The 26,597-nt window shown below is 39.4% G+C and overlaps 1 protein-coding gene across 3 annotated transcripts in view; it reads right to left on the reverse strand.

Moving 5' to 3' along the window:
- Positions 1-26,597, reverse strand: part of CDK6 (cyclin dependent kinase 6) — a 141,351-nt gene that overhangs the window by 15,070 nt on the left and 99,684 nt on the right. For all 3 annotated transcript variants that reach the window (XM_075082829.1, XM_075082827.1, XM_075082828.1), the window contains exons 5-6: positions 25,475-25,584; positions 1,557-1,607 (exon numbers count right to left, since the gene is read on the reverse strand). In XM_075082829.1, the coding sequence (XP_074938930.1) occupies positions 1,557-1,607; positions 25,475-25,584 (161 nt within the window). The remainder of the gene's footprint in view (positions 1-1,556; positions 1,608-25,474; positions 25,585-26,597) is intronic.

Genomic DNA, 26,597 nt, shown 5'->3' on the forward strand with positions numbered 1-26,597 from the left:
GGGGTTCTCCAGCTGTGAAAACACAAAATAAACACTAGTTAGCATAACAACCCCCCCCCCCCCCCCAAGAAAAAATTTTGCACTATTTAAGGAGAACTGCACTAAAGAGGCAAAAACAAACTTTCTCTTTAAGTAGATGTGCAATAAGGAATTTCTTCTAATATTAGCATGGCATTTTCTCTTCTTGATGAATTCTTTTCTGCACAGGTAATCTCGGCCCCTAGGGATGGAAAGATCCCCATTGGAGGCTGCGGTTAGCAGCTATGGGATTAATCCTAGGCCAGTTAATCAAAATAATTTACAAAGTCACAGCTATGTCTTTTTAAATTATAAAATATGTTGCATGTATCAAAACTGTCTTCATTTAATAAGCAGAATATTGTAGGACTAAAGGAGTAGCTTTGGCAGAAGAATTAAAAGTAAACTTTCAGGACTGATTTTTCTGGATTGGGCAGGAAGAGCTATTCAGCGCATGACAAATTAACCACGCAAGTGAGTCACATACACTGGTATGGTATGCAGGAAGGGGAAGTCAACTGTGTGAAATCAAGACCTGCAATTTAGGAACTTCATATTAAATAATGAAAATGCTTAGAAACAGATCTGTTATGATTTGAGAACTGGAAAAACAGAGAACTTCATTATTAGTTCTTTTTAAGCTCTTCTCCTTAGAAATTTTACTATCTCTTAGGAATATCTTCAAAAGCATAATATTTCAGCCCCCCCCTCCCCCCCCCCGCTACCTATCTCTTATTTCATCGAGATCCCTGGATCCCTGCAGCCCCTCCAAACAAAAAGGGAAGCCAGAGGTGCATAGGCAAATGGGCATTCATTCTCTCCAGCTGGGACTGGCCCTATGTGGCTTTGATTTCCTATGATACCTACATCAGATCTTAAATTTCCATGATTCTTATACATTTTGTAAAATGGTTTTAAAATAAAGCCAATTAGTTCATCTCTCACAAAGCACATGTTAAAATGCTGATATTCCTTCTGTTCTCACAGTTACCTTCCTGACCAAAATATGGACTGTTAATCATTTTAACAGGCTACACATATATTTTAAAAACTAAAATATTCTCTTAGGTACAGAAGCCTTTTCTGCAAAGAAGCTATTGGTAATCATCTTAGGGATTTCAGTTGCATAACAATTTTAAAGTATTCTAACGTTTTCTGAAATACACAAAGAAATTACTGAAAAATAAAACCCCTGTGTCTGTTTATGTGAAAAGAAACTCTTGGATCTAACTGTTCAGGAATATGCATGAGTAGTACATGCACAATATGTTTAAGAGATTTAAGAAGCCTGAAACAGAAGTCTCTCATAACTTCCTGGTGATGGCTGTTAGTTCTGCAGAACTATGTTCCATGTTGCTTCCTCCTCCCACTCTGACACAGAATACACGGAAATATTATGTTGCATACGGTAGCAATAGGAAATATGTTCTAGGAATACTTTGTTCTAGTCACATTATTGCATAAAAACATGGCAAAGAAACCTCACAGTGTTTCAATATTAAACAGATATTGACATAATGCAACTAGTTATTACTTACTCAAAGATTTTTCCTAGCTGATCAACATCTGAATTTCCACGGAAGAGTGGTCTGAAAGAATAAAGAAATATTTTTAGGATGTGACTTGCTTTAATTAATGTGAATTTACATTTGTCATTGACAGCTGCCAACGTAAGGTGAAAATGTTATTTTTTTTGAGACCTCACTTCTTCTGCCTCCATGTTTTATCCAGTCTGTGAGTGTACCTTTCAAGTTTCTGCTAGAACTGATAGAAAGGGGGACAGATGACACATATTTTTGAATATGCTACTTTTGAAAATTTAATTGCATCCTTTAACATGAAATAACTTCCTCTCTCTCAGCTGATACTATCCTATGAATTATATCATTAACAAAATAGTTTTCATTATAAAGAACATACTTAAATAGCTGTTTAGAGAGACAATAACAGAGTGAATGTCATGAAATCAATTAAAACATAATAAAACTAGAGATTAATTATTATGGATATAAATTCAAAATTAAATTTCTTGTATATTATATATTGGAAATGTGTTCCTAGGTTTAAGGGGTCAAATAAATGACAATGGATTTATGAAGGTCTGTAAAGAATGGGTTGTGAAACAGTACAGAATTTACCTTGAAGGAGAGGAATACTTCTGCTGCGTAAATAAATAAATGTTCAGGAAAGAAACAAATTAATAGGCTGAATGTCCAAAAGGCTTTCAGAAAAAAAACGACAACTAAAAATACTTTCAGAGAGTGGTACACACTTTTTCTTTCCAAAGTGCAATTTCAAATATTTTCACTCATCATTTATAAAATACTAGTGCCTATGAAATTCAGATTTGTAAGACTGTGTGGCTATATTGCCATCTTTGTGTTGAATTCAGTCAGGTGTGATAAACAGTGTGATTTTATGTTCAAACTCCCAAGACATTTCAACAGATTACTGATGGATGATTAAGGATCCAGCCAAGAATGAGGGCATCTGTGAAGATCAGGCCCCAGATGTTGTGTACCATTTTGGTTCAACAAATGGTAGATTACTCCAAGAAACACAATTCCGACACACTGCAAACTGAGATATTATCTTGACTGATAGCTGGGCCACACCTCTTCTGGAGCACAGCTCTCGGAGTACAGTGCATGCTTTAAACTTACGGTTAGTTCTCAAAACTGATCAACTGAGACCTGTGACTTGACAAACAATGCATATTCCCATGTTTTCATTGGCAGCCTTTGGAGAAACGTCAGTTCTCCTGTCTCTCTCTGCATACTCCTTTTCTTCTGTCTGATACAGGTCCTTAACAGCAGTGATAGCCAAAGACATAATTTCACCGTTGCTCTTCATAGGCAAAGACCTCTCCCATCTACACTGGGAGAACAAGGAGTACTCAGCTATGGCCCTTCCCCTCTCATTGCCCATACGCAGGAGGAGGTGTAGGATCTGGATCTCCTTTTGCTAACCATGAGTTAATTCTGAAAAATGGCCCTTCACATCCTGAAGCATTCACATTCACATTCACATTCACATTCACATTCACATTCACATTCACATTCACACTCTCACATAGACAATAGCTCCATGTCACTGCCTACCTTGTGGGTCCACACCAAATACAGTAAGTAGATGCAGAGCACTGTGACATTTCTCAGTTAGACTTAATAATCTCTGCAGAAATCTGTGCTACTGAGAAAAAGAGCAGAGCAATAACTGGAAGACATGCTGACCATCTTTGATGAACTAAACATGCATTTTGTCTCTTTCATGTTCGCTGCCATTCAAGTCATGTCGTATCCACTTACATTGCAAACTGCTTTGCACAGGGAAATTGAGAGAACAATTTCGTCAAGTCTGATTTGAAACCCTACAACATCAGATTGAAACTGATGGGGTAAATGCAGTAGCCTGTTACTTGTCCATAGAGGGCTTTATTTATTTTGATTCCAAATAAATCATAAATAACGGGATGCACTGCTTCCTAGATATCCATGATATTTACTAACTGCATCCTCTTTGGCAAGACCGTTTCAACTCATACTTAGAGGTTTCTGTATTTTTTTAGGCTTTAAGGCATCCAGCAATACTGGCTTCTACAAACAAATAAATCTTAACTTCACTCAGACAGGTGCAACTACTTCTGCTGTAAGTTTTGAGCCTGATTTTCAAAATGGTCAGTAGCTACAATCCTAGTATTGTTTGTGGCAGCAGACACAGTCCATATCTTCCAAAGTGAGACAATATGACAATCTTAGACATGTTTTTTGAATGACTACTTAAAATTATTAACATAAGGCTACTTTGAGTATTTAGTTTTGGCTCCAGCATTAGAATATTGGGGCCTTTTAAACTAACAAAATCTACACAATCAAATGATGCTATCCATGCAAATGGAAAGCTGATTTAATGTTTTAAAATGTATGCTGAACCTTGTGTTAATGTGAAAGCTTGGCAAAGTGAGCCTTGTCTGCAAATCACCTTAGGCAGTGTCATGCCAAAACAAGTATGATTCTTGGGATTTTTGAGGCAGGTTTTTCCCATCGTTGCTGCTGCCTCAGATTCACTAAGGGCTGAAGCAAGAATTTAAATTCTTTTGAATATATAATTATACAACACAAGGTGACCTTCCAACATACTTTGATATTTCATCATAATGAAGTGTTATTAATTAATCTTTCAGCCTCCTATCCATCCCACCATCATGACTACAACAGAATGCCAACTCCAGGTTAGGCACCACTAACGTAATGAAATTTGCCTCATGAATTTTGGCTGGAGGTTCAATTGGAATATTGGACGGATGATTGGGGAAGTAGATCCACTTAATCAGCAGCCGTATGAAGATCACACATTTTGGCACTAGTTAATCTTTGGTAAATACTTGCCAGCACTGCAAGTCCAGTACAAGAAAACCTTCACTTCAAGCCATTTAAAAAAAAATTCTATTCTTAAAGGTGGACATCAGCTTCCCCAGTACGACTGAACTGAGAGCATACTCAGCAGCCACAGAAATGCAAAATTTCACCTTTGTTCTTGGTATCTTTCGCTTGACTCACTCACCCACTCACTCCCTGAGGTTTATTTATGCAAGCTCAATCCAGAAGTGCTTAACTGGGGATGTGTTCTCTTTGTGATGATAATCTGTGTAAGACTGGTTAAACTCTGAGAGTCTGATTTTGTAGAATTCCTTTTTTTCCTTGAGAAAGGCATGGAACTGGATTAATCTCCTGTGGTAGAAGATGTGAGTCTGTCCTCTGACTTCAACTCCTAAAATCTGTGCGTACATGTGTCTCAGGAAAGATGGATAGTCCAATGATGGAAAGGGCTCTCCATGCAGACCCACTTGCCTTTTGTGTAGTTCCTTGATCCTCTCAACATTCCCTGACTTTGCTTCCTACAAAAATCCATGCTCTGAGGGCTCCAACACCATTGCTGTTACAAAACACGTACTTGAGTAGGGAAGAAGGTGGGACCTGAGATTTACTCAAGAAATCTCAGATGTTGCTGTGTCCCCATAATTTCCTATTTTTGTTGGTTGCCGCTTCTTTGATTTTTTAGGGAAACGGGAGGAGGAAAATGTTGCAGGGAATCTGCAAGTGTCCATCGTGTTTGACCACTCCTTCTCCAGGCCTTGGAGCTTGACCATTATCTACCGCCTCTGGAATGGTGTCCACTGAATGGAAGAAAACCCCTTTCATGTCTAATGTAGGACCAGAATGCCCTTAGCCTACAGATACGAAGATGAGTTGGAGGCACCATGTTACTACCCTGTGCTGCTAAAATAAACTCCTGCTGAGTCAATAAGCATGTACCTTAGTTCCTGAGGTACAAAATGTGCAGCTGCACAGTTAAATGAATATTAGCTATGAGTCTGCATTGTGACTATTTTTCCAGGATAAATCTATCTACCTTTTTATATGGCAGTCCAACACAAACATGCATATAACTTCTGGGCTGCATGCGGAACAGCATTACCAGCAGGTTGAGGGAGGCGATCCTTCCCTCTTCTTAGCACTGATGAGGCCACACCTGGAGCGCTGGGTCCAATTCTGAGTTCCCCAGTACAAAAGTGACATGGACATACTGGAGAGACACCAGGAAAGGGCCACAGAGGTGATTAAGGGACTGGAGCATCTGACATATGAGGAAAGGCTGGGAGAGCTGGGACTGTTTAGCCTAGAGAAGAGAAGGCTCAGGGGGGATCTTTTTAATACATATAAACACATGAACGGAGGGTGCAAAGAAGATGGTGCCAGGCTCTTTTCAGTGGTGCCCAGTGACAGGACAAGAGGCAACGGGCACAAACAGAAGCACAGGAAGTTCCCTTTGAATGTAAGGAAACATTTTTTACTGTGAGGGTGACCGAGCACAAGCACAGGTCGCCCAAAGAGGTTGTGGAGCCTCCCGCTTTGGAGATATTCAAAAGCCATCTGCACATGGTCTTGGGCAACCAGTTCTAGGTGGTCCTGCTTGAGGCGGGGTGGGGTTGGACCAGACGATCTCCAGAGGTCCCTTCCAACCTCACCTGTTCTAAGGTTCTGTGATAATACAGAAATAAAAATACAGATCACAATATAATGTTGCAACATAAAACCTCACAAATCCTGAAAAAGTTTCCATCTGCTTATAGTTTAAAAGGACTTTCACCACTAATCTTCTGGCTGAAAGGCTCTCATGCTTATATGTAGCTGAACAAATTAGATTTCACCATTCAGCAACTTTAGGCTCTCTTCTCTTGTCCAAAGGAATATACTCAGCTCATGATGTTGTTTCACGCTGAGTTTCACCTTCACTGAATATTCCATCTATCTGAACTGGATATTGGTGTCTGAAAGGTTGAGTACTTTATTTTATAGATGCTGTGTTTCATGTCTGTGCTACTCAGTAAAAATTGAGATATATACCTTTCCCAAGCAAGTCTCCATGAAAAAAATTTCCCTGGTGCAACTCCTTGGATATGCCAAAGCAATTCTAAAAATATTGTGTACATCGACAATGCAATGACACCCAAGAGATAAATGAGGTTTAACTGTAAACCAACCACATTACTTCTAGACTTCACTTTCAGCCTTTGGTCTACAAAGGAAAGAGGGTCTGCAACTTTTCATAAGAAAAGTTAGGTTTTTCAGAAAGAATGGAATTAAAGGTATTGATAAGCACTCCTCTAGTCTATACTGCAGTGCAGACACAAGGAAGAAAATAGTCTCATAAAACCACATGCATTGAGGAAACGATTTCTGCAGGTCTGATAGTGGCTGACAGTTTGAACCAATTAGTGACACTCTGATTAGAAACTATCTTTCAATTTCTGTCACTGAGTTATTAAACTACAGGTAAAATGGATACGTGGAAGAAAGGTCATGTGAAGAAAAACAATACTGAAAAAAAAGTCAAGAAATTATCTTTATAACCAAAATATATTACAGATCTATCATGACAATTCTGGACTTTCCAATACAAGCATCTCCAAGACTAGACAAGCCTTGTATCTTTCCAGATATGTGAGAAACAACTTCCAAAATAACTATCTGGATTCTTTCTGCGAGGCCATTTGCTCAGCATGGTGACAACAGCAGATGGGAATCCCATTCCCTTCGTTGTTATCACATAAAAACAATAAGGATAATCTCTTGATTACTGCCTTGAATATATGTCCAATATTCTCAGTGAACAGTCTGTATATTGGCAATCCACATGTACTCAGTGAAGTCATACAAGAACTCCCTAAAATAAAAAGAGCATCATGGGTGGGAAAGGTACAACTTGTTTTTTGGGCAAGTAGGGCTTAGGCAGTCTGGTTGAAGAGATGGCAAGGAGAAGTGCTGGGAAGAAAAGCAGTGGTTTCAGAACAGGTAACTGCTGCTTTGAAGGCATTAGACATCATGGGGTCGGTGTTGAAAGATGAAGTCCATGATAATTTGACATAGTGGAGAGAAAAATGTAAAGGGAAAGAATATAGCAGCAGTCTACAGAAGTGGTACAAGGAATCTGAGGATTTGGTAAGGTTGTAGTAGTTACATCTAGGACATTGTATGTCTGTGTGTATATGAGCAACGAGGTGATGGTGAAGAAACTAAAAAAAGCTAAAGCCAAGAAACATTTGCCAAGGAATCCTGCATCGTGCCACGGGAAACCTGCCAAGCTACATAGTCTGTGACTCAGAGATATATTTAAATGATGTTTTTTTTTCTTTTCATATTAGAAAATGTGAATAGCTGGCAAATAATTTTGTCAGATTCTTAGTTACTTGTTATGAATAAAATATTTTCATTTTCAGAATTAAAAACAAACAAGACCTAAAACTAGAATTATGAGATGACTAGAAATAACATGATCTGGACTGTCCTGTGGAAACCTTTATTCAGAGGGATTATTTCTGAGCTGATTCCTCACCCTCGTTCCCACCACTGCTTCTCTTTGACAGATCCCTGGGACAATTCTGTACTGCAGGCATGAAAAGAGAAACTAAGGCAAGATAAAAGGAAAAAACATGTATCACTGCTTAAGGATGAAGACCATTGGCCATTCTGATAGGTAAAATGGATATGGTACAGTATAAAACCTTAATCTGAAAACAGGCCACAGCTGACAACATTGCACGCTTTGGACAGTTACCCACTTCCAGTCACAAGTGACTTGCCTCAGCTGTTGTGCAATTCAGAGTTCTCATTTTAAACGTAACATTCTTTGTACTTCTCCCTCTCCTTTCCCTTTAATAATATCTTTGTGTGGGTGGGTGCCAGACACAGCATAGGAAGAAGTTACTTCATGTAGAGCTTATTATACTTGATCGCAAATTGCTCAAAACTTTAAAGAAACTTATCTTCTCTTCTACATATAAGAAGAAAGATGACATAGATAAACATTATGACTGAGGAAATACTCTTCAGCTCAAATCTGACAGAAAACAGATCAGCCATCTTGAGTTTCTCATTTTAGTCTTTAACAGCCCAACTGTTTTACTCAAAATCTGTGATTCTTCAAGTAGGATAGTACCACAATAACTAATACTATCTCTAAGATCACTGTGGCTGTGTCAGCATTAATCTATTATTAGAATCAGATCTAATGCATCAAAGGGATTCCAATAATTATTATTTTCTCTGGAGTTTCTTATGTTACCCAGTAGACAGAAGCAGATAAAGAAAAACAGGTAGTTTATAAAAACCTACCGCAAACTTCCAGTGCTGTAGTGTGTTGAATTTGCTCCCCATTACTACTTAAAATGAAGTAAATTAATTCTAAAACTAAAGATAATATTCTGACCCCCAAATGCACATACAGTCTATTTCCTAAGAAACATACGGGATTTCTGCCTGAACTGAGAAAGCAAGGTGCTTTCTGAGCTGTGTGTAGATACAAGCCAACAAGGGAAAGACCCAGCTGGTACAGCAAGCTTCCAGGACACTGTTCATATAGGGGTCTGAAGCTGCTAGAAATGTGGCTGGAAGCTGCAAGCCACTGGTGTGCAAGAGGAGTTAAAAGGTAAAATAGAAAAGACTATGAATAATGAGAGATAAAACACTAAAAAAGATTAGGCATCATTTTGGCAATCCACTTTGGGGTTAAGATCGCTCATCAGATGAATGTTTCGTGGTGTGGGTTTTCATCATGAAAAGTTTGCACTGCTTTGCTGCAAATTATTGTATTACATGGAGATGCTGGACATTCTGTGGGTTTTTAACATATACGCTGGCAGCCTGGGAAGAGGCAGACTTGTAAAATGGACCAATCACAAGGAATTTGCAGATGGATATGCATGTTCCCTTTGCATGCATAAGTGAAAGGGAAACATTAGTAAAAGGGAAACCAAACAGAGGCACTGTGTACAGCTTTACGACCAAAGACGGGCCAGCCTCCTGTGTAGATTCAGTTGTTGATCAAAAATACAGCAAAAAGCAAGAGAAAGAGCATAAATGAGAGAAAATATAAGCACCTTCAAAGCTCCCTTAGGAACTGGGCAAAGGAGGATCTTTTTCTGGGTGCTTAACATTTGCTTTACACCTTTCATGCAAGCATCATGTTTCAAGGTCCCAGGTGGCCTTGGAGGGGAATGAAGGGCCTCACCCCCCCGTCCCTGATATAAAAGGGAACTTTATCACAGACATCAATGATCCCAGGATCAAGCCAAGTGAGATCTGTTTTCACAACCTCTTCTAAGAAAAAAAAGTGCTTCAACAGAAGGATACACACATATATAAAACCCCAAAATTAAGGTGAGTTCAGATATTATCTTCAACCAGAATATGCTCTAACGTGGGCAGATCTCACCTGTTCCTGGGCAGAACTGCTTCAGCATTCATTATCATTTAATGCTACTTTTTGAAATGGAAGAGCCTTGATAGGTTGAATGTCCTTCACTTATTCCCTCAGCATGCACGTCACAGTTCTCTTATCTGTGGACATTGGCTTCTCTAGAAGATTTGTAGGTTTATTTCACCAGGGCTTTAAGGGTCATTATCTCAGCCTAGGGAGCATGATGTAACAGTGGCATTTTTAAAACTGTCCAACATTTGAAATAAGTTCTGGAAATACATACACAACTGACCTTGGAAAAAGGGAAAGGAAAAAAAAAATGTATGGTCTCTGCTTGGAGTGGAAAAAGAAGCATTCCTCTTGTTTGTACTGACAGTTCTACCAGCAATATGATTTAACCATTTGTGTATTAAACACCCACCCGTCACTACACACAGTTAAATTACATCTATCTTGTCAGTCAGCAGTTTGAAGTTTAATTATATAACTAAACTGCAGGCTTCTGCATTTTTATATCATCCTGATGATACATGATCGTGTAGTTAGTCTTCTGTATTCTGTTCTCTCTCATGAATCTATTTCATGTCCCCGTCCTAAATTTGCACTCTCTAAAACTGCCATGCTTCTTTGCTCTACTTGTGCAACTCAGTTTTAGGGTTTGAAGGCACTAACTGGACTATGGATTAGATAAATGCTGTCCTATGTGGATGGAGAGGAGTCAAGAGGGCTCCTTTCTCTGCAGTTCACTTACATAAGCAATGGTGCAAATCAGTGCGCAGGATGCTGTGCGCAGGCAGCATGTGTGTGTCTACACAGAGCTCAGGAAGATGCCCACCTCCAGGTATTTGTGCCTGTGAAATATGTTTGCCCATATTTTCCTTGAAAAGATCTAAATCCTCCTTCCCGAGCACGCCAGAGCTGTTTTTCAGCACTTCTTTCAATTAACTAATAATTTTCTCCTCACTTAAAAATCTAGCAGACAGCACTCCAAAATGCCACATTTTAGACAGAGTATGAAGGTGTTCTATAATGCTGTATTTTAAAGAAGTGGTTTTAAAACATTTTTATCACAGCAAAAGACCTACCTTCAAGGTAAGCAACAGGAGTTTCAGTCTGTTTCTAGTTTTTATCAATTACGCAAATGAAATGAAAGCAATCTTCTCATGAAGTATCTACTTTTTTATCCTGTATGAAATTTCATTTGGAAATCTATTCAGATCACAATTTTCAGAGATACAGAATTAATTTTTTAATAGTTTCACAACTTTTCTTGCAATGCCAAGATGATGCTGAGAAAGCTCATCAGTTGACATTTACCATGTTTACCGGTCTAAAAATCCCTTTTAAAATGGGCTTTGCTCTGAGAGTGCCTCTAATGCTGGAACTAGTTTTAATCAAGGGGATATATAATAGGTTTTCAAGTCTGAGGCCCTCTAATTAAAATCCAATTCATGTACCACAAATTGAATATATTTTCAATCAGACTGCTTTCCCAGTAAAGCTTTAAACTAAAAAAAATCTGGGCCATTAGGTTGCTTGCTCTTGGAATAAACTCTTTTTAACCAAATGTTTAACGGTGTTGTCATTCTTATACCAGCTGAAAGTCTATGCACACATAATTATTGCCTGAAGGAAACTAACTCTTACCTACCCCTGATTCTTCTATATCAAAGGAGAAGCAAGTTAATGTAAAAGGAACACATATACTACCCATACTGATTCATTAAATCTGCCCAAAGGTACTTAGCAAATTAACATCCAAGTATGTGTTCCCAGGTTTTCTTTCTTTCTCAATAACGCTAAGCAAGGAGCATCACAGATTAAAGTATACCCTATAGATAGAAGAGCTTATACTCTACATACATAACATAAAATAATGAGAAAGGACACTGTTATAAATGATGTTTTAATTCCATCATTATAAGTTCCACATAAAATGGTACATCCTTTTGACTAAATTACTAGTCTAACTTTTTTATTTTTAAATTCTAGATCTGGGGAGAATAAGGCAGAAAAGCAAATATCCAAACATAAAAACATCGGAAAAAATCTGAAAGACAGAATCTTTCCTGTCATCTGCAGTAGTACAGTGACAGAGTGATAGTGAGGTAACAGAGGCTGCACATGGGCACTCTCTGAGACTTCAGACAAGAGAGCTCCAATAGATGTAAAATTTCCATATTTGAAGGGAAACATAGAATTCAAAATGTTCTACACAATCTAGAACATAATATTCTCAGCCCAGAATAAAATACAAGAAAAAGGGATTATTTTTCCCCCTGTGGAAACATTACAAGCTACGAGACGGAATCCTTGGGTTTTCCCTGCAGCTGGGCTTGTGCTGCTGCTGTGTGGTATTGACTACGTGTTTTGATCTGTGATCACTTCTTTTGCCCCCATATTAGGTGTTAATAGCACCTGTTGTGCTAAGCCTCTCTAAATTTTCAGATAAACATGAAACATCAGAAGAACTTCTCCCCCCCCCCCTCCCCCCCCGTGGCTAATATGTCTCATCACATTCAGCTGTAATAAAACACTCTTGGTCAGGAAAAAATCTCTGAAAGGGGATTACAACACTTCAGACAAGAAAGCAGGGAAAACATTTCCGTACTAAACAGTAAACTGTTATGTGAGCAGAGGTGAAATTTCAACTTCAAACTTTTTCTCCAGCTGCTGAGCCTGAGTGTCAAAAGACATGAAAGTGGATTAGAAGGATGGTGTGAAGAAAATACTTTAATTTTTAGCAGCTGTGCTGGCTTAAAGTGAATTAATAGACACCTGCAGAAAAACTTGCGATAAGCATTTAAGGTAGAAAGTATGTATAGCAACCATGCAAGGAAAACTGATACAGTTTTCAAGACCAATTAAACTAAGATATAACTTTGCCCTAAGCGATACTTTGTCCCATACAATACACTCTGGTACTCAGGCTGGAGAAGCTGCAAGATTTACATTCACTGGCTCATGACAGTGGGTAGTAAGCTGAGTTCACTTATTCAGAGCTCTCCGGTTACTTATCCTGTTCAAGCTATTAGTGATTTCACATGACATCTTCTTTTTTTCCCACTTGAATCCTGACCAAAAGAAAGAGTAAGTTAATTTCTTATATTAAAGAGAAAAAACAAAAAAGAACTTCCAGGTGATGATACTGCTCAGATGCCATCCTCCCCTATGCAACTGCAGCGTTAACACACTTTATGCTGTCCACTTGTGTGTTTCAAAGCTTCCCAAATTAATTTTGGGACAACTTTTATGCTGTTATCTCTGCTTTGCCATTACTGAGCCATAGCCCTGCTTCTGTGTTGTCCGTCGCACAACGCTATTGGCTTTTGACATTATTTTAATGGGAATAGCATACAACTCTGTCTTTACAGAATCAATGTTTCCTCAGTCTCTGAAGTACAGAGCACCTGTAGGTCCTTGAGCCACCCCACATCTTGAACTTTTCAGTCCCCACATCACCAGGTTGTTCACTACCTTCATGTCCACCACAAGGAGTTCCCCAAGATCCAGGCTGTCATTTCTGAAAAAATATCTGATTTGCTCAGAATTAAAAGACAAGAATCCTCTTCTGGATTAAGTGAATAACTGGTTGAAAACTTCCTTCCACGGTAAGCCATTTTATGCCTTGCTTTTCATACAGTTGTGGCTGGAGTGTTTGCCAAAAATGGAAAGTTTACCAAAAAGTCTGGGCCCTCTTCAAACTCTGCTCTCACTTTCCGGCAAAGTGCCCTCACCATCAAATTCTTAAAAGATCTAAGAGATGACCAACATCCTACCTCTCCTTTTGCAGTTACTTTTCAGAAAAGGAAAACTGATTCCAAGGCAAGAGAGAAGCAAGCCAGCCTGCTTCTGTGCCTCAGTGGGTAGGACACCCAGCTAGGATACAGTTCTGACTTTGTACATATACTTTCATTGCCAATGGTCTGATGAGATCTAGGCACAACTGAGTATCTTCATTCTTACAGCGGCAGAGTATGATTCATCACTGCCAAATAGGCTTAATTTAACAGCTACAGATAGGAACATTACTGAAAATCCTCTTGCTACATATACTTCTTTAGATGCTGAAAGCTTGCACTCCAATTATTTGGATACGAACAGCACTTAAAAAATTATTCAATTGTATAGAACAGTGTGTATGCTGTACTGACATAAAAATAAAACCTGTTTCATGGATATAATCTAATAATAAATGCTCTGATAATTCACTATACTTGGTCAAATTCTAGATGATATAGCTGATTGAGTCATTTATCTTTAAGTAACTGATTCAGACTCAGTCAAAATCAATAGTAACTGAATCTTCATGCCAATTTACTCCAGCTCAGTAGAATAAATGAGTGGAAATGAAGTAAGCCCTTGGATGAAATTCTTATTTGACAAATGTCTATATTCCAAAAGCAGTTATTACTGAAAAACCTGATATGTTAGGGTCGAAGCTATGAATATGGAGAATATTTAAGTAAAAGAAGAAACACTGCATCAGACATTGTCGTGTTGACAGAGTTGCTTCCGGACGGTATGCATTCAGTGCATCTATAAAAGGAAAGCAGAGCACATTATGCATGAGTTTCTGGAAGAAGTCATATGGTTTGACCATGCATAGCCAGCCTGCCATTTCCTCAAAGACTGCAAAATGAAGCATGCTGCTGGCATAAGAGGGCAGCCAGGCATGTCACTTGCTGACATCAAGAGCCCTCGACTTGTCAAATCCTGGCTCTGTCTCTAGCAGAGTCAGCGTACCATAGTGGCTGTGTCTCACACAGACTCATTTGTACATGGCCAGCATGTCAGCAGGTCAGGCAGAGCATGCAAGCGAATGTGATGGAAGTGCCACAGGCATTGCGCAAACAAAAATCAGAAGCAAGGCAACAACACATGTATTCATATCACAAGGCGAACCGTGGCTTCAAAGGAAGAAGGGACAGGAACTAGTGCGAGCGGTATCCTGCCCTGCCTCTTCTCTATTTTTCAGAACACAGCCAAAACCAGGACCCTGAGGACTGGTGGCAAAGGCAGCTCCAGCTACCTGTGGGCACCATGTGTGCTGCTCTGTGGCAGTCAGCACGCACATGCAGGAGAGGCTGTGGCCACCTCCCTTCTTCCCCAGATTAGGACTCTGTCTTAGCCTTTGACATCTGCAACTACAGCCAAAGCATAGACTCCCAGACCAGCTGGCAAGTTCTCTGCAGTGGTCTGAACCCTGCAGTGTAGGTAAGCTTTTCCACAAAGGCAGTGGGGAGCTGCCTCTGAGCACTGTGGTTCCCTTGGAGAAATGGTTTTCCAGAAATCTAAGTATCAAACTTCCTCTCGTTTTCTCTTTGACATTTTGAGCTCTCCTCTCACAGCCAATTATTTACTTGGTACAAAGTAGTACAATGTTTCAGAAAGCGGTCATGCTTTGCACTGCTGTCCGCTGTTTTTAAACTCCTGCAGTTGTCTGTTCCTTTAAGTGCACTTTCCACTTTTCTCATGCATATTTATTAATTTTTTTAGAAGTAAAGAACATCTAACAGCTTTGGTGAGCACCTACATATGAAGAAGTGCTAGTGCAAAGCTATTGAAAACACACAAATGCAAGGCAGATTTGTCCTATATACTTCTGAACTATTACATACCGTTTTTACGACTGACCAATGGTAGCTTATTATTAGATTTCTCTTCTGGACAATCACATACAGAAAACTCAGCAAAGCTTCCCAGATCAAAATTTCTGACTAGACACTCAATTTGGAAAAACCCCATACTTGGGAGCTCAGCAACATGAGCCACAGTTAAAATCTAGTCTTTCTTCCCTCTCACCGGAGTGCACCAGTGTCCAGGAATGGATCCCGTACACCCACTTGGAGTTTAAATACCTTTTTGTAGCCATTTTCTTATGAAAGAGAAAAGTAAATAAAAACAATGTTTAGTTCTATTACGAGTCAAATAAAAGTACACAGAGCTTCCCCTGGCCAAACTCTAGGCAAAAAGCAAAGCCTCTCTCAGCCAAGTTCCTGAAGAGGGAAGCTGTGTGAAAGAGCCAGGAGACCCTTTCAAAAGGAGAGTCTTTGGGCAGCGTACAGCTGGCTATCCCTCTCCGGGCTGGAGAGGCAGGGGCATGGGTAACACTACTCTGCTTCTCTCCCGTTCGCTGGCTGGTGGAGGGACTGCTGAAAGCCGTCTGCAGCTGGGGATACCATCAAAGCAGCCCTCAGTCTGCTCTGGCTTATCCCAGGAATGAACTTGTCTTCGAGATGCCCCAGAAGACACAAAGGTGTTGCACCTTCACATTGACTGACAGGCAGCTGCGCTGAGCACTGCTCAGCATGAGGGGCCCAGGCACTTCTGCTGCCAGCTGCATTTCCAAACATCCATTACAAACACTACGATGTTAATAACAAGGAATTAAAAATGTCCACACCATGACTGACATGTTGTGGTCTTTCTCCTAGCCACAAGGTCTTTTCCTCTGACCTCTGGCAAGGCTCACTCAGATTGTCACAGGCTGGAATATCGCCCCTCTAAGAAATGTGTATTTTTTAAGGATGACACGTTCAGGGGGATTTCAGACTAGTGCCATGCCACCAGCACATGAAGAAGCTACGGGAAGCTTCCCAGGAGGGGAGCTCTCTCTTGTGAACTCCAGCTGCATTTGAGCTGCATGCGGCACCGGCTGCCAGCCCAGAGCTACCTGGCCCTGGTCCTTTGGCTGGCCTGACATGACCCCACACCTGAACTTAACAGTCAAATTAAACTTGGTCAGCTAACACCGTTTCTGCGGGTCTTCTTACCCCTGCCTCAAGGTTCCCTTCTGTTTTTTTGTCATGGGTAGTGACAGTTTTTGGTTTCTATGGTTTATCAACGGTTTCCCTTACCAACAGATCTATTCCTCTGACTGAAAGTCTGGCACAGCTGGAAACTAGAAGGAAAACCACAAGTGAATGGCCTGGCACTCACTTACCACTCATCTCCAACCACAGACCGATACAGTTACTGGATTTGACTAACGGCTATCAATCAGCCCAACTGCAGACACTTACAAAGATATCAGCTAGAAAAGGCTTGAGGGAAAATGTGAGCTAGAAACCAACAAGGTATTTTACTTTTAATGGGGTGATGCTGCCTTGGAAACTCACATCTGTTTTGTTCTTGATAATTAGTGGTACTATTCCGACTGTTTGCCCTTCTCTCCATTAATGGGCGCTTGTCCTCTGCCCAAAGCCAACGGGAGTTCTGCCTCAGAGGTCAGATTAAACAGAAAACAGTCCTGCTTATCTGAAAACTGGAATAACATGAACAAGTGCAGTCTTCTGCCTTCCTTTGTTAGTTAAGTTTGAAGCAAAATGTCATTGTTGTTCCATCAAATCACTAAGGTCACTAAGCTAAATTGTGGCTTGGGTCCTTTCAACTTAAAAAATGCTTGAAAAAAATTTTTGTAATAGGCTGGCCACTTATCTGGGGAGTAGAAAAAATCCTATTTTATTAGGTCTGGTTTGGAAAAACCATCAGCCTCCCACACACCCATACGCACATGAATGGCAGAAGAATAAAGGAGGAAAAGTGCAAAGCACAGAATTTTGAACACTGACAAGATCTTTCCAAGGAACGAACCTTCTCCCAGTACAGTTGGTCTGGACTGTGGTGAACTTTTATGGCATTTGCAACTTAAATCATTCTTGTAACAAAACAAGATAATTTCCAAAAATGGCAAAAACAAATTCAGGCCAGAACTGTACAGTACCTGTGTTCAAAGGTTGCAAATCAAGCTGTGTAGCTTTTACAGTTCTAAGCCACAACATCCACCTTTGCTTGTTAAAGACAAAACAGAAAAGCAAAAAAAAAAATTGTTGTTTTAATTTTCCTGCTATCAACATCTAACTGCGAGCAAGCAGACAAGTGAATGATTACACTTTCGAGCTCTTGGTCCACTAGATACGTTGGTTTAAGGTTCACTGGAAAACACCAGATAATATGATTGCAAAGTCTGTGTTTAAAATTGCTGCATGATAAAGGGAACAGTTCCCTCTTAAACTACATTTAAGATGCTTGACAGTTTATTTGGAAAACCCAAGTTATAAGCAGCACTTGTGACTGTATTTACTCAGTTGCTTTGTACTTACGTGACTTTACTGTCTTGGGTTTATTATACCTTCCCTCCCAATATCCAGTTATGCATATTTTTTTTTTCCCTTTCATGGATTTATCTTCTACTCTTTCTATTTCTCTCTTCTTTCCAACATAAAGAAGATCTGAAAATATATTACAGTTCTCTTCTCTCTGCTTTTGAAAGGCATTGCAGAGATGTGTCGAAAATAAGACAACAGAGCACAAAAAAAGAAGGTTAAGCTAAGAGCTGAAAAAAAGGTAGAAACTTTACCATATGGAGAAATACAGGATCTAGTAGGCAAAGCAAAATATTCCTACTGCTGCATAGCTATGGTGCCCGCTTAAAACAGTGAGGACTAAATGATCAGATACGCTGAAACACAGGAAAATAACTGACAAAGAATTAAAATGCATCTAAAATGAAACAAAGCCCTGTCACAGAGGTATTCCTTGCATGGCAGTAGTCATATGTTAGAGTCCCTTTATTAATCTTTAGAGTCTCTTTTCAGACTCTGTTCATGGTACTATTGTATGTGCAGAAAGGTAAAACAAAAGTGAAGTTTTCACTGCTATCAGTCAGGGTTGCCCTTCTTTCTCTTGTGTTCAGTATGACCAGGATTTCATCTGCAATAGCCATACATATAGCAAGAAGTTAAAAACCCAAATTGGTGACAATTCACAATAGCGTGCAAAACAACTCTTAATAAATATAATTTTAAAAAGACAAGGTATATAATCCTTCCCTACAGAAATCCTGGTGATTTTTCCATTATTTCTTACCCTACATAAATCATGTTAAGTTTATCCACTGACTTCAGTTTAAGACAGAGTTTCATTTATGGCATGCGATATGAATATGTGGTCTCTTTCTTCTGGTCCTGTCCAAACCGAACTATCTTCAGTCACATCTTTGCCTGCGCTGATGCACGTGGGCTATGGCAAGAATATGTACTATACTTAGAAAAACAAGCTCCATATTAAGGTGCATAGTATTTTTCTGCGAATATTCCAGTATATGACACTTTACTGTTGATTACAGGCTTTAAACAAATGTTTCTGCTCCCCCAGTGCTTTGGATAATTGAACAATATTAATGGAAAACATTTTTAAGTGATGACATACTGTTACTTAATTTGAAGTGAGGGTCGCTTAGTATATATAAATCATTCTGTCAAGTATGCATTTGCAAAGTTACGGATATACTGTCTATTCCCCAAGGCCATTCAACAGCAAAGCAACTCATCACAAGGGATGACTAACCCAGGAAATGGCTGGAGTAGAGGACACAGTACTTCAAATTTCCAAGCAATTCTTTGCAATAGCACAATTTCTGTGAATCACTTTCCCCAAAGCCTACTGTCCATTCCACTTCATTCTCCAGATGAAGAACATGCTTAGGCAGTTGAGAACGTGTGGTTCTGCTGTTGAACATACGTTGCCAGATGTATACCTAATTTTTTCAAAGTGCAACCTTAAAAGACTACATCTGTGAGAGATTAGCACCTATAGGAACTGCTAATTCAGACCAAACGAGCGCATGATGAAACTGATGCTAGTCAGAAGAACAGACTCAAGGATGAACTGGACTGCAGACCTCTTCCGAGATAAAAGCTGCCTCTCCCATTCAAAGCACCAGAGAACCTGCAGGCTCTGTTATGAGTTATCACTTTGTTGCCTACTGGTAACAAATGGGAGTAGGCACCTCCTTCTCTGGATAAGGACATGCATACAGTAGCTCACATACTCATGTCCTGATTTCGTTTGCAGCTACCTTTTTTACCTGTGTGTCTGTAATATTTTAGCAGACAGACAACAACAATCACACTACCAGAGTGGCTTAAACTCTTGCAACTTTAGCTTGAATGAGCTTTCTTGCTTGTGCTACAGTGTCTCATGAAGACCAGAAGAGAGAGACTGCAAATTCCAGTCTCAGCTCTTCAACTGACAGTTCTTCATATTTCCTACATACATTGCAACCCTTATTTTGAATGAAAGTCTCACAGCCCAGGGGAGTTACCTGTTGAGGTTTATTTCACAGATAAGACAACTGAAATCTTGTACAGGGTCACTGAAAGAAGTGCAAGGAATGGAAGCTGGGGCGACACTGCAATACCTTCTACTTCTTGACAGTTTGCAACGCTGTCTTATACAGAGATCACTCCAACTAAGCGGTGTGCTATGCACATTAACAGAGATTAGCTCTGCTACTCTTCATGCCACCCTGTCACACTGAATTGTTTCTAGAGAGGTTACAATCCCCTTTGAAGTCAGGGTTAATTTCAACAATGATTTCAGTGAAGCCAAGATTTTACCACATGATCCAGCTAAAAAGAGTTATTCTTTCACTCAGTGATAGAAGTTCAAACTTTCCTATCCAGCTTCAGGTTTCGGAGGCAGCTTAAAAACAGGTGTTCCTGTTACACTTGGCTATTTTCTACTGCAACCACTTGATCATATTTATCCCACAAAGCATTAACTGAAACTTAAGCTGCAAAGCCAACTGCTTTTCCCTTGCTCACGAGTAGAGGTGGAATCCAGGGGCAGGTGGGTACCCCGTCTCCTTCCACAGACCTATCCTACCACCTGGCTCTGGAAAAGGTACATGCCAGGAGTCTGACGGCTACATTTCAAAATCAAGCCATAGTAATGGCTTGTTTGGAAAGGGGAATAAAGATTTACTATATTTTAGGATTAAAGATTCTTTACAATTACTCTATACTGCAAGACATAGTATCTAAGAATGAATATGTGTGTATTGCTAGTTTTTTTAAACCTGTTAAATGTTTTATGATTAAAGGCAGCCTGTAGGTCCCAAATCCAGTGCTTGCATCACAGCCTTATCACCTGACGAGGCTCTAAGCTTTGATTTTGTCACATCTGTATACATTAACTAGAGGAATGAAGTCCCGGGCTCATGGCTTTTCTACACACAGTGATGTAATTCCTCTAATTGGACAAATGTATACCATTGAAAGAAGACTTACATGCCTATATCTTGTTCCCCTATGTCCATTGTTTGTGCCCACCAGGGAACTTGTGCATAGTTATTTTAGTAGTCACACATCTCTTATCTGTTGCTACGATTTTCAAGCATGGTTGGTAATGCAATAACTGTCTCACATATATTAGGAGCTGGCAGAGTGAGCTGAAAAATGACACAACTGCTAAAAACATGATTTAATATTTAAAAGTGAATAAATAATAACCTCATGCTATTTGTGCCAATCTTGTGGCTTATGAAATTCTGGGACTGATGTTCTTACCAACAGCAGGCTGATTAAAACACCATGGACCTGGTGCATGAACAGCCTCAGTAAGAAGCCCATGTGCATGGAATTAATTTCCCTTGGCTGGATGAAGCTCGGGACACTGAGATAATACTGTTTTACTTTTTGTTTGGGGCGGTGGAAAGGTTTTTGGGAGAGGACTGTCTTTCAAGTTTTGCGTTTGAATTGGTACCTTTAATGTTTGTGAAGATTGCAAATGCAGTCACAACACTGGCCACTCTTGAATGTATGACTTCTTCAGTTTGACTGGGCTGTGAATATACCATAGGCTACAAAAATCGATGGTCTCTTCTGACGATTTTTAGCTCTATATTTACTACAAAGGAAGACAAACTCAGTTGCTTGTGAAATATTAGTTAAACTTGCCTATCTGCAATTATTGTATAGGTATCTGACTCATCAGTCCCACATACACACACCTATGAACACCCTAGTCTGTGCAGGACTGAAATTGTATAGGATTGTGGTTTTGACAACTGGGCATGTATAGATACACTAAGAACTAAGCATTGAAATGTTTCAACATTTTTTTCTCAACACTGCCTACTCAGAAGAGAGTCCAAGACTGGTGATCCCTGCTTTCTTTTATAGATCATTTCACCCAGCTTCAGATTCCAGCTGGTTTCCCCTCTTATACTCATTCACTTTGATTAAGTATTACCTAATCCAAGCAAGAAGAGAGACAGTCCCTTCTTCTCTAAAACACTGGTCATGGCTTCCTGCTTTGGAGCTGCCCACAGTCCTTGAGCCAGCTGGAAGTGTTTCATGTATCCAGACAGAAGTGGATGCTACTCCCATGTTTGCCTTCTCTTTAATGAGTTGTTCACTGAGTAGGAGGTACAAGGCCCTTTCCTACCGGCCAGGAAAATACTCAGCCTCAGAGTGAAACATTTTTATAAGTAATGCTTATTTTTACCTAAACATTAAAAAAAAAAAGCTAATCTTCTTGCTGTGCCAAAGGATGCCCCCATGCCATCGGGCCCCCGTCAGTCCTGCCAGCCATATCTCTGAAGGATTCTGAAACACGGTAGCAAGCCATAGCATACCTTACAATTTTCCTTACTGGTTATTACTATCAACGTACCACAGCTTTTAAATCACAAAGAAAACAGTCACTGTAACAAATATGTTTACATTTTTGTTAGATAAGGACAGTCATCCAAATGTGTCTAGAATTCACTGCAACCTACTTAACTAGACAGGAAATTTAAAAACTGAAACTACCATATAAGGAGTTTTTCAAGCAATGCTTTATTTGGGGATGCTCTCATCAGCAGTGCACATGGACAGAAAAAGATGCACAGAGCAGAATAGGTTCTGCATACATAACAAACACCTGACTACTGAGCAATTAATTGTTGATCTGTAAGTAGAGTAGGATCCTTGGGAATCTGTGCAAGGGCTTTCAGGATACAACCCTTGTGCATTCATGTATGCAGAAGCCTACAAATCTGCACCATAATTAAAATGTGCATATTTTAAATATAGCTATGACTTTGCACAAACCTCAGATTGCAGGAGGACCAGAGTCCTCAGCTGAGAAGTGTAATTTGTTTAGCTGAATCATCCAAGACATAGAAATGTTCACATTTACTCTAGGTGTATCTAGGCAGAGATTTATTTTTTGTGTCTATGAATTCCTTTATACACTTCTGTGCATTTCTGATCAATTTCTTAAACAAATCATTTGTCTTAAACTGTTTTGGATTAAGGGTGATTTAAATTAAAAGAGGTGTCTTCCACTTAGAGACATAGCAACCTGTAACATAGGGACCGGACCATTCATACAGAGCTCACCTCTCTCCTACGCTTGTCCAAACCTACAGCACCTTGGCTGTTTGTAACAGCCTACAAAACTACATTCTAGCAAACTCAAACTGTCAAATGTCTTCTTGGCATAAACAGGATTCTGATATATTTTGTGATGTTGTCTAGTGTTTTATTTTGAAACCTGTTCCAGTCTTCATGATATGAAAAACCCCAGAGGAGTCTCGGTACATTTCTTTAAAATGACAGAGCTTTAAAACCTTTCAAAGAGAAAGCAAAAGACAGTAGGGAAAAAAGGCAACAAGTAACCAGTAAGACAGTAAAAAGAAAAGGTTGTCTTAATGTCAAACCAACACCTACTTCTAAGCTTTAGCTGCATTCTTGTACTCTTATCCTACCAACACCAGTGGAAATGCAGATCAGGTATTAGCCACGGGCACTACCATATTCCAGCAGAAATAGCTGTTGCATGTATTCAATCTTTTGGAAATAATCCACGGAGTTTGCAAAATTTTACAGTTTATTGCTATCAAGGTCATAGTAACATGGGTTTTCTTTTGCAATCCGTTAGGAGAATCAGAAAGAGAACATATATCATACAGAGAGTATTGCAACATTAACCCAATACAACAGTCCACGGAGAGAGCATTCAGTGCTGTTCATTGTAGCTTTATGGCAATGAGCCTTGAGATTAGTCTTCCAAATCATGCTTGTATACGGCAGTATGTGAAAGTCATATTGTTTCCAATGAAACAACATAGTACATACAGACTTGGCAGATTCCTGACCTCTACAGTTTTTGACATTCTCCCAAATTTAGGACTGAGAATGTCAGACTGACCCTGCATTTGGCAAGAATAATAGAAGTCCTGTTTTTGTCAAACTCTGCTTCAAGTCAGATCTCATTTCCGTTAAAAAAAAAAAAACCACTCTGATTTTGTAATCTTGATGTAATATTTGCATTTGTAAACAAGTAGAAAAATTAACTGTCTCTAATTTAATTTACTGTATTGGATTTGGAGACTCAGTGAGGCTCATACATCAAAAAAGGAAAAATTAAATTAAATTTGTGGTGCTTCTATATGGCAATATTTCTTATCTGTCAGAATACTGAAAACTAAATGAGAAAAGAAAGAGTTCTGAGCATGTAATAAAGTTCTGTGTTCAGTTGTTTGTCCTGTATCTGTCTTATTGCAAATGCTAAAATGAAGTTGTTCACTCTGCTATTTAAATCAGAAAAAATATCAGTGGCTTCATGCTATTGTGAACCTGGCAGCATGTGGAATAAGACCAAATCTTTACGAGTTCGCAACGGAGGGTTTAACTGATACTCCTAAAATCCACATTCTTTTTTTTCTCTCATTTTCTGACCTCATTTCTGAGTCAGAGACAGAGAGGGTGGAGTATAATAATTCTACCCAGGCCATTTGACCAGGCAAGAAGCCCAAGAAAAATGACTTTTCCATATACTAACATTAATGAGTAGTAGAATCCCAAAGTTATTTTGCAAGACTTCAATTAGTATTTTGATCTTCACATTGTATAAATGGAACAGTTGTTTCTCAAGACCCTTGCAGTATGGCTTCTCCTTGTACATTATACTGATTTTGGTTTCTAGGCCACCCAGTGTATCACTTCCTTTCACATTTTCTTTATGTATATTCTTCGATTTCACAGTGGGTGTTGCCAACATGCTATACAGTTTCTACATGGAGATCACCCAGGTGATGACAACATGCATGTATTGCAGTAAGCTCAACCAAAATGTGTGTGATTGGGTTAATATCAAGACATATTTACCTTGTTAAGGTTCTTGGGGGTTTGTTCCTCTCAATACCCTCCACGGTACAATGTCCATATTTGTGTCCTTCCATGACGAAAGACCAGTACACAAGTGTTCCACTCACATTCACAACTTATCTGCATTGAACTCTAATATTTTGTAGCAAGACAGTTCTGACAGCCAATTTAATCGAATCAGCCAAAAAAAAGGTCTTTTATCTGGGGTTTTTTTGGACTACATTTAACATCTCTGCTACCTTACACTCAGGATAAATAGCTTATTCTTAAGAAAATTCCTACCCCTAGAAATCAACTTTACAGGGACTTCTGAGATCTGAAATAAGCCAGGAAGGGACTACGAGCAAACACCTGATGTTCCAATGCACAAAATCCAGAGCGAGAAGACTCTGTTGACCACCGTGCCATGCCTTCCTCAGGGTAAATCCTTTCCAGAATCCAGGTTTACTCAAATTGACCAACAGCTTCTCTAGCCCACTTTTATCTGCATTTGGATTCAGGTATAACAGGAATACAACAATGCTTGTACAGGCTTTACCAAGAGCTGAGACAGACTCCCATCAAAAAAGAAAGAACCCAAGATGTCAACAAGTATGAATTCGCAGTGGATATTTACATTTTACACTACAAATAAAACAACCTATCAGGCCTTTCTAATGTAGATGTGATCCAGCGTATTGTACCAGACATTACTGCACATTTTTTCAAATTTCAAACGAAAAACATGAAGAAAATAAAACCGTATTTCTTACTTTCGACGGAACATTTCTGCAAATATGCAGCCAACACTCCAAAGATCAACTGGTGTTGCATAGCTGGACTGAAGCAAAACTTCAGGAGCTCTATACCACAAAGTAACAACCTGTAAAACAAAAACGAACATAAAAGAGAGGATGTTTAGCTACAGAATTACAACCTCGTAAGTGTTGCATATCCTGCTCCCATTTAGTTTAATCCAAATTGTAAAAACTCACAGATTAAGGCAAACTGTTTTGGCCAGTGCATAGAAAAGGGTCCTGAGGGAAAATCTCAGTATGGACAGCTTCAGCAATGATGAGTCGGCAAGTACGGAAGACCATCTCTTGTCAAGAACAGTGCAAATCAGTGTATGATAAAAATAAAATATCAGAAAACAGCATTGGTAGTGATATCACAATATCACAGCACGCTGCCAGAACAACTCTTTGCACCTTTTGCAACTCACAGATCCCAGACAATTTCTAGTGGAGATTTGGAGTCTCCATACAGCAAATGTTAGTCTATTCAACAAGGCCTTCTTTTCTGAAGAAAAGAAGTTCTGAAAGAACTTTTGTGGACGCCTTAGATGTAATCAACAGAGACAAACTGGACAAAAATAAGCTAGGGAATACCATGGGTTTACACATAGGACAAATCAGGACCTGTAGCTTATGTCTATCCTAAGCCCTCCATAGTTTATGAATTATTTTTTGTAAAAGAAATGGGGTTAGTTCTAGTGTACAGGCCAGCCTCGGTAAACATGTCTCACTTGTCTCAAAAGTTCTCTCTGAAGAAACTGAAGAAACTATGACATTTTTTTATCAGTTGGATACAGATTAAGTCAAACCCTTACCAAAGGCATTCAGGGCTGTCTACTGTGGTTTCCTTGCACACAGAGGTACCCTAAACTGTCAGTTTTCAACTAAACAACACAGCACAGGGATCCTTGGCAGATTCCTGACCTTTATAGTTGTGACTGTCTCTGCCACATAGTGCTGATTAGACCAGCACTAACTTCTCTCACGGTTTATTTCCAAATGATATGCTCCTTCCCAGGGACATATGCCACGTAAAGCATCTGCTTTTAGGCTGTTCTTGTCCTGGTGGTCGTGTCACAACATGTTGTAGAGACCCAGT

Source organism: Phalacrocorax aristotelis, chromosome 2 (genome assembly GCF_949628215.1).
Source record: "Phalacrocorax aristotelis chromosome 2, bGulAri2.1, whole genome shotgun sequence".
Lineage (NCBI taxonomy): Eukaryota > Metazoa > Chordata > Aves > Suliformes > Phalacrocoracidae > Phalacrocorax > Phalacrocorax aristotelis.